Consider the following 18,188-nt stretch of genomic DNA (forward strand, 5'->3'; position numbering starts at 1 on the left):
CGACATCTCCGTCCCTACCATATTTTCAAGCCACCAATTTCAGCGCGTCGCTGTTACCGAATAGTCATCTCAGGGCGGTGATTTGATGTATTGCTTTTAGAATATTTTTCTTCTAACTCTATCTTCAACATAAGACCAGCAACGTTCGCATAATAGAAATATGCCCCGAGACCCAAAAGGCCAAGTAATGTTGGTGCATTTGAGGGTGTGGTGTATAAGTATGATAGTAGTTGGGTACATAAATGGTGAGATCATCACGACTCCCACGTCGCAGGCCATCCCCGTCAGGCCGTACACGTCTTGTCTTGGTGACCCGCAATTGGCCCCAATTTTTACTTCCAACGTTTTCTTCTGCCTGGGACGGTCTGTCTTTCCACCGCGTTTCCGCGTTCCGGCTTGCCGGCTCCGTCATCCCTGGCTCTGTCATGCATGTGTCTTTCAGCCTTCGCTACTATTGTGTTCCGTTCCGTGAACCAAAACCCCCCAGATCACAAATCTTCATCTTGCATCTAGAATGGGAGACTGTAATGCGTTTGTCCCTGATCGTAAGACAATAGTCCTGTGAAGCCATGGAAAACCCCACTCTATCAATGGCCGACGCGCCAGGAGGATGGCCAGAGACTCCGCCTGAGGGGACAAAGAACGTAACTCTTGCTCCCGACCATGAGCCTTTCAATACCTATGCAACAGCAGCTGAAGAGCACACCCCTATTCAACGGACAATCACCTCCTACTTTAAAGTGGAAACTACTCCTCGAACCGTAGCCAGAAGCACAAATCGAATGCCTGATCAACAACAAAATTCTACGTTTAATGTTGCAGGCTCGAATCGGCCTAGAACAGAAGCGTTTTCTCCAAGATTCACTCAACGAGAGCAACCGAAGACAGTCGCAGGCTTTGGGCTATCGAGCCAGCAGATAGCTGCAGCACCCAGTCAACGATTCTCGACACCCGAAGCAGATCCAGTCAGCCAACCACGAGAACGGCGAACTACAGTTCCGGCATTTGGAGCACCACGCCAGCATACCGCAGCCGGGGTAAGTCAACTAGCCGGCTGGCCATTGGTGGATATTCCGATTCAGCAACTTGCTCAGTACACCACAGCCGCAGTAGATCATGGGCCCGTTCAGCCGCTTAACAACACAGAAATTGGCATGTCATCAGTGTCTTCAACGAGGACAAGCACTATTGTACCGTCCCGCGAAGGTCCTTTTTACGAGGCACGTCCTATAAGCCGAACAGCAGCAGCAGCCTCTGGCAGCAAGATGGAGGAGAGACCTAGGACAGGATATCCACGATATAAACCGTCGAGAATGGATGAGAAGTCCCGCGCGGATTCACCACAGTACGAACCTTTAAAAACAATTTATACCAATCGTTCAGCGACAAGGCCTGGTCTCAAACACGATGCTGAAAGCCTGCGTAGTGAGGATGACATTCTCCGCGTTTTGTCTAGACGAAGGACCAACGCTTCGACACTGTCTGGAGAAGACGCAGCCGGAGAGCAACAAGAAATTGAAAGGCTCATGTCGCGCATGTTTGGAAAAGGCCGCCAAGAGAACTCAGAGGAGGAAAAGACTCGCCATGTCGGAGTCGTGTTCAAGAACCTTAATGTCAGGGGCATGGGTTTAGGTGCTGTCCTGCAGGAAACTAACGGAGACATCTTCCTCGGACCGGTCCGCTTCCTCAGGAATCTGCTCACGAAAGGCATAAAGGCGGCTGTTGGCAAACCTCCTGTGAGGAATATTTTGAGCGACTTTACGGGATGCATTCGGCCTGGAGAAATGCTCTTGGTATTGGGTCCGCCTGGGTCCGGCTGCTCCACGTTTCTCAAGGTACTTGGCAATCAACGATTCGGCTATGAAGCAGTCGAAGGCGAGGTGACTTATGGTGGTACTGATGCGAAGAAAATGGCAAAGGATTTCCGTGGAGAAGTTTTATACAATCCAGAAGACGATCTCCACTACGCAACATTGTCCGTCAAGAACACCCTTAGCTTTGCTTTGAAGACCAAGACTCCTGGCAAAGAATCTAGGAATGAAGGTGAAAGCCGCAAAGACTACGTACAGGAGTTTCTCAGAATTGTCACGAAGCTATTTTGGATCGAGCATACTCTTGGGACGAAAGTGGGTGACGAATTTGTGCGTGGTGTTTCCGGAGGAGAAAAGAAGCGTGTCTCTATCGCGGAAGCAATGATTACCAAGGCTAGCGTGCAAGCTTGGGATAATAGCACACGAGGCCTCGACGCTAGCACTGCTCTGGAGTATGTTCAGAGTATTCGATCACTCACAAACATGGCGCACGTTTCCACGGCGGTAGCGCTTTATCAAGCTGGAGAGTCGCTTTTTCAACTATTCGACAAAGTTTTGCTCATTGACCAGGGCAGGTGTCTCTACTTTGGTCCTACGGAAACAGCCAAATCATACTTCCAAGACCTGGGGTTTGTTTGCCCTGATCGTTGGACAACTGCAGACTTCTTGACCTCTGTGAGTGACGTCCATGAAAGAAGCATCAAACCCGGATGGGAAAATCGCATTCCTCGCTCAGCCGCGCAATTTGCGGAGGCATACCGAAAGAGCGACACTTACCATAACAACCTTGAAGACATCCGCAGTTTTGAGATGCAAACCGAAGCGCAACGACGAGAGCGCCTTGCCAATCGATCGAAAGCGGCAAAGAAGAAGAACTACACCCTACCCTTCCACAAACAGGTCTGGGCTTGTACAGAGCGACAAGTGCTGGTCACTCTTGGAGACAAGGCCTCCCTGTATGGTAAATGGGGTGGTATCCTTTTCCAGGCACTCATCGTCGGAAGTTTGTTCTACAATATGCCTCAAACCACTGCCGGAGTGTTCACGAGAGGAGGTAATCTATTCTTCCTACTGCTATTCAATGCACTTCTTGCTCTTGCTGAACTCACCGCTGCATTCACAAGCAAGCCTATATTGCTCAAGCACAAGAGTTTCTCGTTCTACCGTCCGGCCGCTTACGCCATTGCCCAGACTGTTGTCGACATACCACTGGTGTTCATTCAAATATCGCTCTTCAATGGTGTGGTCTACTTCATGTCCGGCTTGGCCAGAACACCATCCCAATTTTTCATCTCTGAATTGATTCTATGGGTATCAACGATGACCATGTATGCCTTTTTCAGAGCAGTTGGAGCCTTGAACAAGTCTCTCGATAACGCCACAAGGATAACAGGTGTTGCAATTCAGGCTCTTATTGTCTACACCGGCTATCTGATCCCGCCTATGAAAATGCATCCATGGTTCAAATGGCTAATCTGGATCAATCCCATTCAATATGGGTTCGAAGCCCTCATGTCAAACGAATTCTATAATCTGGAAATTGAATGCACACCACCCTATCTTGTGCCTGAAGTGGCGAATGCATCTCCTCAGTATCAATCCTGCTTGCTGCAAGGGAGTCAGCCGGGTCAGACCACGGTAAACGGCGCAGACTACATCCAAACGGCATTCACGTATTCAAGGACGCATCTCTGGCGCAACATCGGGTTTATCTGTGCCTTTTTCGTTTTCTTTGTTTTCTTGACAATGGTTGGCATGGAAATTGCAGAGCCAAACGCTGGTGGTGGAACAGTTACCGTGTTCAAGCGCGGCCAAGTACCAAAGAAGGTTGAAGAGTCAATCGACAGCGGGGGCAGAGATGCCAAAGATGAGGAGTCCGGCACGAAGTCTCGTTCCATTGAGAAGGGTACTGAGTCAGACTCGGGCGATACTGATCTTACTCGTCAAACTACAAGGGGCCAAGTCGCGAAGAATGAAACCATTTTCACTTGGCAGGACGTCAACTACACCATACCATTTGAGGGCCGTGAAAGAAAGCTGTTGCAAGACGTTCAAGGCTATGTGCGACCTGGAAGGCTTACAGCACTTATGGGTGCATCTGGTGCTGGAAAGACCACCTTGTTGAACACGCTTGCTCAACGCATCAACTTCGGCGTCGTGACTGGTGACTTTTTGGTCGATGGACGGCCTTTGCCGAGGTCATTTCAACGCGCAACTGGATTTGCCGAACAGATGGACGTCCACGAACCCACCGCCACCGTTCGAGAGGCACTGAGATTTTCTGCCTTGTTGCGTCAGCCCAAGGAAGTTCCAGTCCAAGAGAAGTACGACTACTGCGAGCGCATCCTCGAATTGCTGGAGATGACTGACATAGCCGGCGCCACGATTGGAAAGATAGGATCTGGTCTCAATCAAGAGCAGCGCAAGCGGGTCACCATAGGAGTCGAGCTTGCCAGTAAACCAGAGCTCCTAATGTTTCTGGACGAGCCGACTTCGGGTCTTGATTCGGGTGCAGCCTTCAACATCGTCCGATTCCTTCGCAAACTGGCCGACGCTGGCCAAGCTATCTTGTGCACCATTCATCAACCTTCTTCCGTCCTATTCGAGCATTTTGACGAGCTGCTCCTTCTCAAATCTGGTGGTCGTGTCGTCTATCACGGCCCACTTGGTAACGACAGTCGCAAGCTGATTGAGTATTTCGAATCCAATGGCGCTAAGAAATGTCCACCCACCACGAACCCAGCAGAGTATATGCTCGAGGCTATTGGTGCTGGTAATCCTGATTACAAAGGCAAGGATTGGGCAGATGTCTGGGAAGCTTCTTTTGAACACGAAGAGCGCACCCATGAAATACAAGAAATGATAGCAAGTCGATCTCTAGCAAAACCTTCAAGGTCACTCAAAGACGATCGCGAGTATGCCATGCCACTCATGACGCAGATCATGGCCGTCCTAAAGCGATCTTTCGTCGCTTACTGGCGTTCACCCGAGTACATCATCGGCAAGTTCATGCTCCATATTATCACCGGTCTCTTTAATACTTTCACCTTCTACCACGTTGGATTCAGCCAGATTGACATGCAATCACGGCTATTCTCCATCTTCATGACCTTGACCATATCTCCGCCCTTGATTCAGCAACTGCAACCCAAATTCTTGGACTTCCGAAACATCTTCGAAAAGAGAGAAAGTAACAGCAAGATCTATTCCTGGTTCGCGTTCGTCACCGGCGCTGTCATTGTCGAAATTCCTTACTCCATAGTCGCTGGTAGTATCTACTTCTGCTGTTGGTGGTTTGGGTCTGTGGGTCGGGACGTCTCCGCTTTAGCTTCCGGCTACACCTTCCTCCTCCTCATGCTTTTCGAATTATACTTCGTCTCCTTCGGCCAAGCCATCGCCTCATTTTCACCCAACGAGCTCCTTGCCTCTTTGCTGGTACCCGTCTTCTTTCTTTTCGTCGTCTCGTTCTGCGGTGTCATTGCCCCGCCCCAGGTCCTTCCGTACTTCTGGCGAAGTTGGATGTACTGGCTCACACCCTTCCACTACCTGCTCGAAGGCTTCTTGGCCGTCGCCATCCACGACCAACCCGTCATCTGCTCGTCAGACGAATTCGCCCGATTCACCGCCCCGCCAGGCCAGACATGCCAAAGCTACGTCCAACCATTCATCGAGCAGGCCGGTGGTTACGTGCAGACGGGGTTGGATGGTATCTGTGAGTTCTGCCAGTTCGCCAATGGCGATGAATTTGGTGTCAGTTTCAGCGTGTACTATTCGAATATCTGGCGGGATTTTGGCATCTTTGCCGGCTTCTGCGTGTTCAACTACATGATCACTTATGTCTGCTCGTGGCTGTATTTGGGGGGTCTGAAGAAATTCAGGTCGAAGAGCGGTGGGAAGAGCAAGAGGTAGATTTCAGCACCGAGGCGGGATGATGAGTAGACATTCGGAGAAGGTTTAGAGAGCTGAACTTAATGCTTGTGCAGGCTTTACCACGATAATATGGTAGACTTTACGGAGTATATTCCATTCCATCCTAGTAAGGAAGGGGATGGCAGCTAGCTTTTCATATACCCATAGAATTCTTTTTGGTTTTCTTGACTGTAGGAATGGAAAATGACGATCCGAATCATAATCACAATCACAACCGGTCACAAGTACTCTCTGCTCCAGCCAAGTCTCTACCGTAACTTGGTGATCATCCTTGCATTGGCATTGTAAAATCCGTTGGTAAGAGATAGCTTGCCAGGATGTGCACTTCTTGACGGTTACGTCATTTAATCTCACCCCTATAAGCTTTGGGCCGAAGCTTGGCGCCAAAATTTACGGGAGTTCTCAGATCCCCTTCCTCTCCCCCCCTTCTTCATTCCCCTATTTCTCTACCAATACTCACTCAAATTTAAGGAATAATGAGTTCTGAACAGGGAAATAAACGGCGCGTCTGCCGAAAGTCTTATTCGATAGATCCTCCTTCTCCTGCGGCCCCACGAACGCTTAAAACGATGCTTGACACGCCGCGCCGCGCGCGCCTCCTCGCTGATGCACGCCACACAGCTGGCAAATTACCTCGTACAGAGCTATTTAAGATACATAATATATCTGAAACAATTGGCTATCGAATCATCAAAGAAGGAACTGCGCGCCGCAGCCAGAAAGTCCACAATCGAGGTCGAAAGCAAATACTTACTCAATATGAGTGTGAAGCAATTGAGGCAGTAGAAGATGCTAATTTTGGCTATTAATGCTCGAATTATATAGGGATTTGAGCGCCGGTATTAGCAATTGAATCAATTTAAGAAGTATCAATAGTGTGATGAGTCTTATTTTGCTACTTGCTTGCAATGACAGGCTCAAATTCATCATTAACCAGGGCTTGAAGTACGAAATGCTTTATCAAAGACCTAATTCAAGCTCAAGCGTCAAAATCAGTCAATCCGTGTGTACGCAGTTATTGGATGGAATTTCAAGGGTTAGCTCCACTTCTATACAGGCTCCGGAGTAGGAGGACGTCTTATTCAGAGTGATTATATGGCTATTTTGAAAGAAATTGTCGCTCCTAATTGGGATAAAGATCACGTACTAATTGAAGATAATGACGGGCCTCATGGTACCAAGGGCAAGGGTCCTAACAAGGTTAAAGCACTCAAGGACCTTCTAGGAATCAAATAGGAGACGAACCCTGCTAATTCGCCTGATCTCAACCCCATTGAGACGATCTGGAGAATAATAAAGCAGCGCTTGAAGTCCAGGGGGGTTATCTTCGAAGAAGCTGTTCTGCGCAGGGCTATCCAGGAGGAGTGGGATAAAATAACTCTGGATGAGATTAATAGGGCTATCTCAACAATGCCAGATAGAGTAGCTGCCCTAAATGAGCGAAATGGGCGTCCTATCCCCTATTAAAGGGGCGTGTAGCATAGCAGGAATCTGAGAACTCCCGTAAATTTTGGCGCCAAGCTTCGGGCCTGCCGACACCCGAAGCAGTAAGGCCTAGATGACTCTTAGCGCCCGGGTGTCGGATTTCAAAGCCAAAGTGCCCTGTTCTAAAACAAGGTGTCAAGTCACCGAATAATTTAGTATATATTTTATTATTTTGCACCCTATTTCTGTCGTCCCACCCCCAGACCCTAGTCGATAAGGCGGCGGGTTTGGAAAACAGGCCTTAAATCTCAGATGAGTCAGCTAAGTTTTCATAGCGTTTGTGTCTCCCCTTCCAGTAGCTACCTAACCTTCGGGCGGTGGTGAGTGGAGTGCAGCCGTGAACTTTTTGTGTTTTTTAAGGTAGCTAATTAATGGAGAGGGTTCGAATCTGCGTCTGCTCATGGCCTTTTTTTCTTCTGTTATTTTGCTGACAGGGCATATTAGTGGCATCTCTTGTCAGAAATGCTTGGAATGAAACTACAACGATGATGTTATTCTTAGTACGCTATCTCTTAGCAGATTTCAACAACTTTTGATGCACGACTCCGTAGAATAGATTACTAACGCCGACGCCATATCTCACTTTCTTTCTTTACTTATTTTATAATATCTGCCGGGAAAAGCCATGCCATTCCACCTCATCCTTCCACATGGATTAAAACCTTTAACATGATATCCAGATAAATCAGATTCCATGTCAATCGTTCGATCGATCAATCGATCAATCGATCAGAGCGAAAAGCCGTACTTAGACGCAACACCAGATACAGGTTACTTGCTTAACTGGGCACTGGATACTGCAAACTGGGTACGGTGCGGGGTACATACGTAGTCAAGACGGTTGATTAGACTGACAACAGAGGAGATTGAACTGGAGCCGGAGCCGGAGATCAAGCATACTGGATTGGATTTTTGCCATGCAGAGTCATAGTGGAGTAGAGTAGAGTAGAGCACCGTGCGAGGGTGGGTGGAGCGAGAGAGGCCGAGGCTTGGGGGTTCAACTTTTCCGGTGGCTCTGCACAATTGTACTGTACATATCTTGAGCAAAGATATCGAAGGCGCGGGCTGGTGAAAGGGGGCTTTTCATTTTCGGAAAACACCTACTCTCGAAACGACGACAAGCACAAAGAGGAGCTTCCCAGTTCTATCGCATCTCATAATTGACGCCTTTCAGTATATTCTTGAGTCATTCCTCAGCGACAAGAATCTCGGTTTCATCTCAGGCAGGGACCACATCGACTATGCCTGTCACCGTGTCGTGCACGGGGTCAGTAGAACAAGCAGCTCCGAGCACAAACCCGTGTGATGCTGATTGATGTCCATGGGGCGATTACACGGAACCAAGCTGGTTAACGAAGAGACTTATGGTCATATCGCAGCTTTGGAAGACCCTGTGCCTTTGTAAGAATATCGACAAGCTATCTTACAGCCCGAACTGATGCCGGTCAGACACAATGTATCTGCCATTGCGATCATACAAAGCTGTAAGATACAGTTGCCGAATGTGAAGAACATAGCCTCCTTCGGTTCCGCCTTCGATCAGCACCTACCAGAATACATCAAAACATATACCATTGACCAGAAAATTGCAAAGGAGAAGGGCCTTTTAAAATATGGTTTTCATGGAAACAGTTCTTCGTATATCACCAGGGCTGTCGCAAAGCATCTGCAAAAGAAGTCCTCTGAACTCAACATGATCGCTCTTCACTTGGGAAGTGGCGCATCCGCCTGCACGATTAGAAATGGCCAATCCATTGACACAAGCATGGGGTTGACACCTCTATCTGGCCTACCAGGAGGCCCTAGTAGTGGCGGCGTTGACCGATCTCTCATCTACCACTATACATCCTCCGCCAGCAAGATGAGTCCGTTGAGTACGAAAGACTTGCATGTAAGTGAAGCAGAAAAGATCTTGAACAAGCAGTCGGGATGGAAAGCATTAGCAGGAACAACGGATTTCTCCAAGATTGCCGTTCCAAATGCCCCCAAGTCACACAAACTAGCATTCGACATTTTCATCGACCGTGTCGTCGGCCTTGTAGCAGCTTATTTTATCAAGCTTGAAGGCAAGGTCGACGCCCTGGTCTTTTCGGGAGACATAGGCAAAAAAGCGCTCTGCTGAGAGAACGAGTTGTCCAGAATTGCTCATGCATTGGATTCGTGACAGATCAGCAGCATAACAATAACCCTGATAGAGACCGCGTTGTGGAGATATGAAGATGTGAAAAGTCACTCACTCTGGTGTGTAGGACGGTCAAAGATGTAAGCGTGTCATATCTATTTAGTTGCATGTTACTGACCGTTGCCAGTTTGAGATGGCCTATAATTATACCAGCAGCAATTTCTAACCGCACTTCGGTTCCAAACATGGATCATTATTCACCAAAAATCTGTATTATGTGTCCGTGAATCTGTGAGAAGGACGAAAATGCAATACCTATGCCGCCTCTTTCGAGTTGAGAAGTCGCAGGAAAACGTCTTTGGCCCACATCCATTTGCTGCTTATTTCAATCATCTGCCCAATCAGGAGCAAATCCTTCCTGCCTCGCTTGTCGCAAGGTCGTTCGATTATCTTTCATCTTATCAGCATTCCATAACCGACAAGCGTCTTCTCTGCAGCGACAGGCCAGTCCCTGGTTCTCAAAATAACTTTTTCCGTAATCTATCGTGATCTCTTCACCAAATTCGATGGCTCTCTTCCGAACTTTGACACATGTCACGATCTTCTCTCCACAGCTGTACAGCACGAAGTCGGTTTTAGGCCTGCAGCTATGGTTGATGAACCTCGTCCAATTTCCATGTATACTCGGATCGATGTTCATGGCATTTTCAATTTCGCCGTTTGAGAGCCGTCTTGTCTGGCAGTAGAGGTAAGTGCTATTTTTATATTTTCCTCTTTGTTGAGTCTTGTACAGAGGATAGATCTCTCCGGTATATTCTGCGAGCAAAGAGTGAGCTGGAAGACGTTGGAGGGCTCTTACCCCGGTTCCCAGTATTGGATGGACATTTCGAAGCTCGACCCGGTCACCGAAATAAGCACCATCCGCAGCTAGACGTGTTTTGAGATTGTTTACACTGCATTGGCAGCCGGCTCTCCATTTCTTACCTTCGCCAGCACCGGGGTCATTACAAGCCTCGCAGCTTTCGTCAAATTCTGCTCGATAACGGGGCTCTTCTTTGAGTATCCATTTTTTCCTGTCTGGCCACCTGTGCCCGGGAAGAACTACTGAATGTTCGATGTTGCTTTGCAGCTGCAAGGTGGCCCTTCCTCCTCCAGGGAGGAATGTAAGTCGTACCGCTGTCAGGCCGTCAGCAGAAAGCTTCCATTCATGGGGATGATCCAGGCCTGCGCCGTCATTAGGAAAGCCAGCTATTTTCGTGTCGGCATTCAAACGGGCATCTTCTGCTTCGTCCTCGTTTATCTCCTGTTCTTTAGGTATAGCTGTTCCTGTTAGCAGGCAATTCAGATCTCTGAGCAGTACGTCCTGTTCTTCTTGCTCAGTGGTCACTTCCAGCCAATCGAATTGCCGGCTCTTTGCAAAGAACTCAATACTCTCTTTGTGGAGTCGCAGTTTTTCTAGCCTTTCTGTAAAGTCCACTGCATCCGTGGCTTCCAGAAATCGTGTCCGGAAGTTGGCTGAGTGCAAGCATATCGCGATCACTACCCAGCCCAAGGTATCGATAATGGTGTTCAGCAATCGCCATTTATCTACCACCGCCCGCGTAACGACGTCGCGACCAGCACGAACAGAATCGAAACGCCTACCTCGCGGCACCGGTGCGGCTCTGAGCCTGTTTCGTGTTTTGGGACTGGAAAACATCTGAGCAAGTCGAAATTCACGCAAATGATCAAGACGCATATCTTCGGACGACTCATAGTCCAAACGTTCTTCCTGGGTGAGTATAGGGGCTTGTCCAGCGATCCGGCGTTGCGTTTCGACAGCTGCCTCTACATCAGCATATATTGAGGCGACGAGGTGGGTCACGGAATTTCTCCTCCGCCATTTCTCGCCTTCTTTCCCTCGGCGTCTTTTGCCTCTCTCTTCTAGATCATCCCAATCCAACGACGGCTTCCGCTTCTTCTCTGATACACCCTTGTACCGGGTGTTGTGAGCATGTTCTGAAGAGGCTTTGGATTCTGTTGTGTCTGTATTTGTTGCCATTGCTTATGCAGCTACTTCTGTCCTCGTTACTTTACAGCTTCTCGACCTGATCCTGAAATGTCTAATGGATAAAGAATAAAATGAAGGAAAATGAGCGAAAGTGAAATGAGCTTGCAATTGCTTCTTGAAAGAGTGGAATCAGCATCTCAATAACAGCCCGAGCATCTCCAGTACTAGAGCGATGTATACTCCACGCTCTGACCTCTCACGCGATGATTATTGAACAAAGAGCGCTACTATATTTGGGAAGTTGGATAATGTCAAGGGCCACACAATGGAAAGGCGAACAACCAAAATAACTTCGAATCAAAGTTAGACATCCCATTTTTGACATCAGCAGCATTCTTCGACAAGAGCACCGCAACAGCATGGGCTCGAATCAGACATTCGATATTTTTGGCATCTGTAATACCTACGCCTCTCGAATCTGGTAAGGTGAAGGCGAATGCATACGCTCGAAAACACACAGCAATATCTTCAGCAACGTAGAGCACCCTCCCCCTGCCTTTCTAGCAGATCGGTGGCGTCGCCGCATGCCAAATGGCCCACTTGGATCTCTCGGCCCATCATCCTCTCGAGACGCATCACCGGCCAAACCCTTGCGTCCCATACTATTAACAGCAACACCGGACGCCGTCCGCCAAGTCGCATCACATAATCCCTCCCCTCAAATTCGGACAAACAGTCAGGATGGAACAATGCAGCAGAACGGAAATGAGATGACTTTCGACTGGCTTTGTCCATTACGCACAGCCCACCCCGTGGCTTGACTGATACGCATACATTCCAGACACCCTCGAGGTGATCAACAATGCCATTTCCATTCCATTACCAACAACTAGATGTCTTTGAGGTATGGATGTCGAGTGATTAGTTTGAATTGGAGCTCATTTTAGAAATACCGGCATCTCCCTCCCGTGCAGATAAAGGATAGAGGATAAAGCATGATGGCTAAATTAAACTTATAGTAATATAATGTGATATGACCCAATGCTCCGAGCTCTATTTTGGTTTTTCTTTGTAAGTGCCATGTCGACCTATAATCCAGATCTTGATTGTTGCAGTGGCGGGTTGGGTCTTACCGCCCTTCCATTGTGCAGGGGCCGTACAGAACTGATCTGGATCTGGTTTGGGCTTTGAAATCTTTGTTCCATGCGGTAGGCTACCTGTGGGCAGCACATTGAGGGTTCGTGGTTGGTGCTGACAGATAGGAAGCTTGAAGGCAAGGTCGAATTGTTACAGGGAGACTGGCACTGAGGATAGCTGGATCAGCGGCTTATGTGATCCAATTCTCGAGCCCGCTGGTCCAAGTAACTTCCTAAAAAAAATTTCGTTCATGATTTGCAGATTGACACACCTACACCCCTAGATAGAGTCCTCTCCGCCGCCTATTTTATTCCGCATCACTATCACTACCGGCCATTTCATCCCCCTGACAGCTCCATTCGAGGATCCTGCCTTCCGAGCTCGCCAAGAGGCTCAGTGGCTCGTTGTCTATGATCCTCAACTCGGAATTCGGCCTAAGCGTGCTCCTGATGCGCGAAAACTTGATGCAGGTGGCTGCTTGAGTATGGTGGGCGGTGGAAAGAGGTAAGGAGCGGAGTTTCTTGCCAGTGCGGACGGAAAAGAGGTCAATCGTTTGGTGGTGGTTCGGTAGGAGGTGGTTACTTGACATGGCTAGGGTAGGGATGAGAGTTAGTAGAGCTCTACCAGACGAGCGTCTTGGATGGCGTAAGGCGGCTTCCCAGTGGCCAGATATGATGAGCAAGGAAGCTGGTTCAGGGCCCACACCACGGTGTCTCGTTATCGCTGCCACTAGGTCGCGCTTCCTCCACGATGAAGGAAAGATGATTCAGCACTTACCCTTGCTTGATCCGGTAGCAATGATTCCCAGCTCCGAGCTGTAGTCGAACCCGAGTCTGAATTTCAAGGAGGAATTCTCCCATTGAAAGGTCCGGTAAGGGGCTGTGGCGATCTTGGACTCGACCTCTTTCTTTGAAGGTCGCTTGGTATAACGGAGATCGTACAGACTCATCTAGAATCATGTGTGAGCCGAGACTCCAACTCTTCGCATCGAACTAGGGCTAGTGGCAGGGAACCGTCTTCGAGCGTACCGTTTGCAGCCCACGAGCAACAATTCTGTTATCGTCAACCAATGCGATGGCGCTGACTGCATCCGCGTGACGCAGCCTTGTCACAAAACCATTCGTTCTCTCATCGAAAAACGTGATTTCTCCGGTCCTTCTGCCACCCATAATAATTCGATCGTTCTGACCAAACGCAACAGCCATATACTCGGCTACAGCTGGCTTTTGACGTGCCACCCACATACTAGTACCCATCAGGTGGCTTGGTACCATTCTGTAGTGCGTTAGACCTTCGGAAGACGCGATGGCAAAGAATTGTCCAGTGGGGGATACAGCTGTTTGCCAGGCGGTTTCATCATTGCACGTCCAGACTTGATCCATCATCCTGAAATGAGGATCGTCTTCCTCTCTTGGGACTTCCAACAATACCACTCGAGAGCCTATTGGGCCACTGGACACATAAAAAAGCTTACGCGCCAAGACACTGATGCTCATATCGACGAAAGAGTCCGACATAGCTTCGAATACAGGAGAGATTCCAGAATACCGGCCCGGTCCGACAGATCGCATGCAATGGAGAGTATCGCTTCCAATGTTGTCTTGGTTGGATCGGGCAAAGATGATTGCCCCATTCTTTTCGTCGACAGCGAAACCAGGAAGAGTCTCAGAAGACTCACATAGCAAGCTTTCCGAGAGACCTGCTGCGTAATATGCCGCCACGTCCTCACTCGGATGTAGCGGTAGACAGCGACCGGCAGTCTGCCCAAGCTGATTCCGAAGAGAAAGCCGTCCTAATAGAGGATGAGTTAAGAGTCGGGAGCGAGAGATGGTCTCCCGTGCTTCGCGGGTACGGTGATCATGGATGATTTTGCGCCTCTTAAACATCGTTAGCGTAGTAGCTCATGCGATAGGCAATAATCCTCAAGGATGGCTTGAAGGAAAATATGCATTCGGTCGAGAAAGGATGAGCAACAGCTGCAAAAGGGTCAACACACCTTGTTCGCGCTTTCTTTCTGCTTGATCACCTGGCTCGAATGCTGTTGCCCCGGTCCTGCATGGTTCGGCTGGATCTTGAAATACTTCTTCCGTTCAGCATCTGTACATCTTCAGCGATAATAAGCTCCTTGTCCTTCTACACTTGGACGGACCGTAGTAGAAGCCGGCGATGTCCCGGACCATCAGGTATTTAGAAGAGCGATATGTAAAGTCCTTCGAAAGGTGGCAAAGATGAGCAAAGCGTTGGACTGATTTGGATTGCTGAACGCGATCGACCGTGTCATTTGCGCTCAGGGATGGTGTGGTATTTGGTGCATCTCTTTTCCTGGTGAGTTTCACTGTTTCACTGACACATTTACATTCATCCTTGAAAGATGACGATCAATCCAAGTTGGAATATGTCATTACTTATGTCAGCATGTCAGTACTGACTGAAATTGTATTTTCCTTGACAGACATGTATTCGGCACTCCTTCCTGCAAAAAGCGGTTGGTATGTTGCTTAAGTTTGCTTAAGATTGCTTAAGTGTTCCAAAAGAATGTGTTCGCACTACAGGATCTGCTGTCAATTTTCCTTAACAGTTCTCGGTGTGACTGAGAACTAAGACCGTGCTTTGGGAACTACCTATTCTTCTCCTACACGTCTAGGATGGCGGCTCAATCTACGGAACGCCTCTCGACAAATGTCCCAACTGTGGGATGAGCAAGTCAGAGCTAGGTCCAGAGGCTGTAAACCTCAAACGGTGTGGCTGCTGTCAAAAAGTCTCATACTGCAACAAAGACTCCCAAGTCTCAGGCTGGCAAGCCCACAAGTCCTCATGTCAAAAGCCACGACCAGCTCCGGATGCTGGTGCCTCTCTACCATTTTCACACCATATGGCCGTCCGCGCCACTGGTCAGGAACCGGCAACTTATTTCCAAAGACTCCACAAGCGGACCAACTCCGAGGCCGAAGTCTACAAGCACCTGATTGACGTCTACCGCCTCCGGGTGCAAGACGACATCGATTTTACCGGCTATATGTATGGAGCACACACGGTAGATCCAGCCGGCCCACTGCCAGACTTCTAGGAGTTTGTGACTTTGGCGGAAGAGAAGGGGCTCCTGCCTAACTGGTGGAACGCAGAGAAACGACAGGCCTGCGAGGCGGTGGCGATGGGAGGAGATAACGATATCAGATCTATCATCGGGAAACGAGAAGTTCAAGAGATTTATCGCGCATCGACCATGCCAATGGTGTTTCGCACTATTGCGGATAGGGTATATGGAAGGAGTATTCAGCCGTAAGATTGATATTTCAATGGCGACGAGCATCACCAATATCATGGCCTGGTGGTCATGTGTCAAGACAGTTTGTTTGGCGAAAGGAAGACAATGGTTTTGGCCTCGGAATACCTCGAGCTTGAGACTCATGACCTTCAACCGCTCAGAATTGCAAGGCTGCCTCAACTGTCTCTTTTGGTCCATTCATTTAGTCCTGCCGTGCAGTGATGAAGTTGAATGTACTCTGCATTATCTCAACCTTGATACACCAAGCAGCTGCGAGATTCAGAAGGCGCCGAGAATTGAATAATCAGCCAGAAGCAGTCGCAGGAGATGATGGAGATGGGAATGCTGTAGAGTGGCACCCTTCTTTGTTCGGGAACACTCATTCTGTGTCTGGATTTGTGAAGAAGGAAGTGCAGAGTGATATGACTGCCCGTAACTGCATGAGGGAGGTGGATTCCTAGCTATAGATCATGTTTTGAAGTTCTGCAAATTGTTAGTTTATCATGATGCATAAGTTGATCGCCTCCTCATATATCATACGCGGAGCTCACGTCACTGACCCAAAAGGAGATGTTCAACCAAAATAGGTGAGCGTGTCAAGCAGGATGTGCGGTACCTACTGCTACCCGCATGAGCTTCCGTCGAATGAATAGATAATCTTGTAACTCGCGTCGAAACTGCTCATCAATTAAAGCAGTGTCCTGGGCAGTGGAGAGTTGGGAGAGCTCATTGTGCCAACAAGATTTACACTGCAGAATATGCGAACCAAGTAATGGAGACGAAATTGAAGATGATTCAAATTCGATTGGACCGATATATGTACATATTCTACAACGACGACTAAGCACACTTCATATTTTGAGACCAATGTCCTCGGCGTAGGGCAGGGCGAATAGATCACCAACAGTCGACACGGTAGCTTTCGTGTCGAGCAAGGATTTTGCGGCCTGTGAGCATTAGCACCAGGTTCATGGATTTCTATGAGACATGAACTTACCGCTTTCACCTTGTCCTCGCCAACCTTGTCAATCGCCTGCCCTATTTCATCAATCTGGTATGCCTTTCCACCAGTAATCAAGCCTGACCCGGTAGCCTCAAGGCCGGCATTGATATCCTGTCCTGTCTCCAGGGCTTGGAACTTGGCAAGGGCAGTTGCCTTCTTGATATCTTCCCCGCTCACATCACCAGATGCAATCTTCTTCAATGCCTCCACCACGCTGTGGCTCGCCTTTCCAACATGAGAAGCAGTACCGGTCACTGTCACAGCCAACAGACCAGCGTCGGAGTAGCCATGGTTCTGAGTTGAAACATGTGCATGCTGGTGCTCAGATGCAGCCTTGGCCAAAAGCGAGAAACCAGGGGTCCATTTGATGCTGGATTGACCGCCTAGCAGAGCAGCCAGAACCCCGATCTCCGGTTTCCAAGAGGAGCCAGAGGTGAATGAACTCGATCCAGGGAAGGCAATGACCATGACATTGCCCTTGTCATGCGCAATTCTCTCCTCGCCCCCGTAATATTTGCTTGGAGGGCTTTCGAGTTTCCTCCCACCAGTGTACGCGTCCTCAAAGAATTCACGAACCCATTTCGACAGCTCAGATTGACTTGTACCGTTGGCAACCACTGCAATGTTAGATTTTGAGTATGCTGAAAGAGCGAAATTATAGATTTCTTCCGAGTCTAGGTACTTGGAGAACGTTGTGGAAGAGGTGGGATAAAGTGGAGTACCAAGGCCACGATGAAAGGCTAGACCATGTGCTGAATTGATCGCCATGTGTGACGGGTTGGCGAGTAGGTGTTTCTGACCCAATTTCATAACCCGCACGACCTGTTCGTTGAGTTCGTGCGCTGAAAGACAGGTCAGTTGCAGTGATAGGGATGTCTGCTCCGCTTCACTCACGTGCATACTTCGTCTTCGATATCACATCCGCCAGGAGCTCGGTAAAGTAGGCTAAATCTTCTCGAAGGAACTTGGCGCGGATGACAAGATTCTCTCGTGAATGATAAGCAGAAAGGTCGCCGCCGAGAAGCTCAACCTCTCTGATCATTCTCACCGCTGATCGCCTCGTGGTTGACTGATCCAGGGGATATTAGCCTCGAGTGCTTGACCACGATGGCAACCTGTGGTCAACGTACCTTGAATGCAAACTTCTCCAGTGCATCCGAGAATCCTGGCTGAGCCTGATATCTTGTTCCAGCTTTGGCTACCACGGTCAAGGTCGTAGTAGGGCCTGGCAAATCTCTGCTTGCATATTTGACGCCTGCTTCTTCTCCGGTCTCATATTGGAAGCTCCCAGAAGCTGCTGCTGCAAGATTTCGTATTTGTGTTCGACGACAGACGCAGTGTCGCTGCAAAGCCTTTGTGCAGCTTCGACTGATACTCGTTCTCGACAGCATCCTACGGACTGTCCGTCAGACTCGAATGGGCCGACAGAAGTGACTGCGAGGGAT

General features: G+C 48.8%; 6 protein-coding genes across 6 annotated transcripts; 3 read left to right on the forward strand and 3 right to left on the reverse strand.

Annotated features, from left to right (window-relative positions):
• Window positions 1-569: 569 nt before the first annotated feature.
• EPUS_04436 (uncharacterized protein) lies at window positions 570-5,720 on the forward strand (the record flags this gene model as incomplete). Its single annotated transcript, XM_007787822.1, has 1 exon — window positions 570-5,720. One exon carries the CDS (start codon window positions 570-572, stop codon window positions 5,718-5,720), a length of 5,151 nt encoding a protein of 1,716 aa, XP_007786012.1.
• A 2,821-nt stretch (window positions 5,721-8,541) lies between these two features.
• On the forward strand, window positions 8,542-9,348 carry EPUS_04437 (uncharacterized protein; the record flags this gene model as incomplete). Its single annotated transcript, XM_007787823.1, has 2 exons — window positions 8,542-8,627; window positions 8,676-9,348. The coding sequence occupies 2 exons, from the start codon at window positions 8,542-8,544 to the stop codon at window positions 9,346-9,348; spliced, it is 759 nt and encodes a 252-aa protein (XP_007786013.1).
• Window positions 9,349-9,733: 385 nt separating this feature from the next.
• EPUS_04438 (uncharacterized protein) lies at window positions 9,734-11,389 on the reverse strand (the record flags this gene model as incomplete). Its single annotated transcript, XM_007787824.1, has 1 exon — window positions 9,734-11,389. The coding sequence occupies one exon, from the start codon at window positions 11,387-11,389 to the stop codon at window positions 9,734-9,736; it is 1,656 nt and encodes a 551-aa protein (XP_007786014.1).
• Window positions 11,390-12,782: 1,393 nt separating this feature from the next.
• EPUS_04439 (uncharacterized protein) lies at window positions 12,783-14,655 on the reverse strand (the record flags this gene model as incomplete). The annotated part of the gene is made up of 5 exons (XM_007787825.1): window positions 12,783-13,066; window positions 13,253-13,424; window positions 13,504-14,352; window positions 14,472-14,572; window positions 14,625-14,655. 5 exons carry the CDS (start codon window positions 14,653-14,655, stop codon window positions 12,783-12,785), a joined length of 1,437 nt encoding a protein of 478 aa, XP_007786015.1.
• Window positions 14,656-15,170: 515 nt separating this feature from the next.
• EPUS_04440 (uncharacterized protein) lies at window positions 15,171-15,542 on the forward strand (the record flags this gene model as incomplete). Its single annotated transcript, XM_007787826.1, has 1 exon — window positions 15,171-15,542. The coding sequence occupies one exon, from the start codon at window positions 15,171-15,173 to the stop codon at window positions 15,540-15,542; it is 372 nt and encodes a 123-aa protein (XP_007786016.1).
• A 1,049-nt stretch (window positions 15,543-16,591) lies between these two features.
• Window positions 16,592-18,134, reverse strand: EPUS_04441 (uncharacterized protein; the record flags this gene model as incomplete). The annotated part of the gene is made up of 4 exons (XM_007787827.1): window positions 16,592-16,687; window positions 16,738-17,585; window positions 17,638-17,812; window positions 17,874-18,134. The coding sequence occupies 4 exons, from the start codon at window positions 18,132-18,134 to the stop codon at window positions 16,592-16,594; spliced, it is 1,380 nt and encodes a 459-aa protein (XP_007786017.1).
• Window positions 18,135-18,188: the final 54 nt, after the last annotated feature.

This window comes from Endocarpon pusillum, assembly GCF_000464535.1.
Source record: "Endocarpon pusillum Z07020 unplaced genomic scaffold C700255, whole genome shotgun sequence".
Lineage (NCBI taxonomy): Eukaryota > Fungi > Ascomycota > Eurotiomycetes > Verrucariales > Verrucariaceae > Endocarpon > Endocarpon pusillum.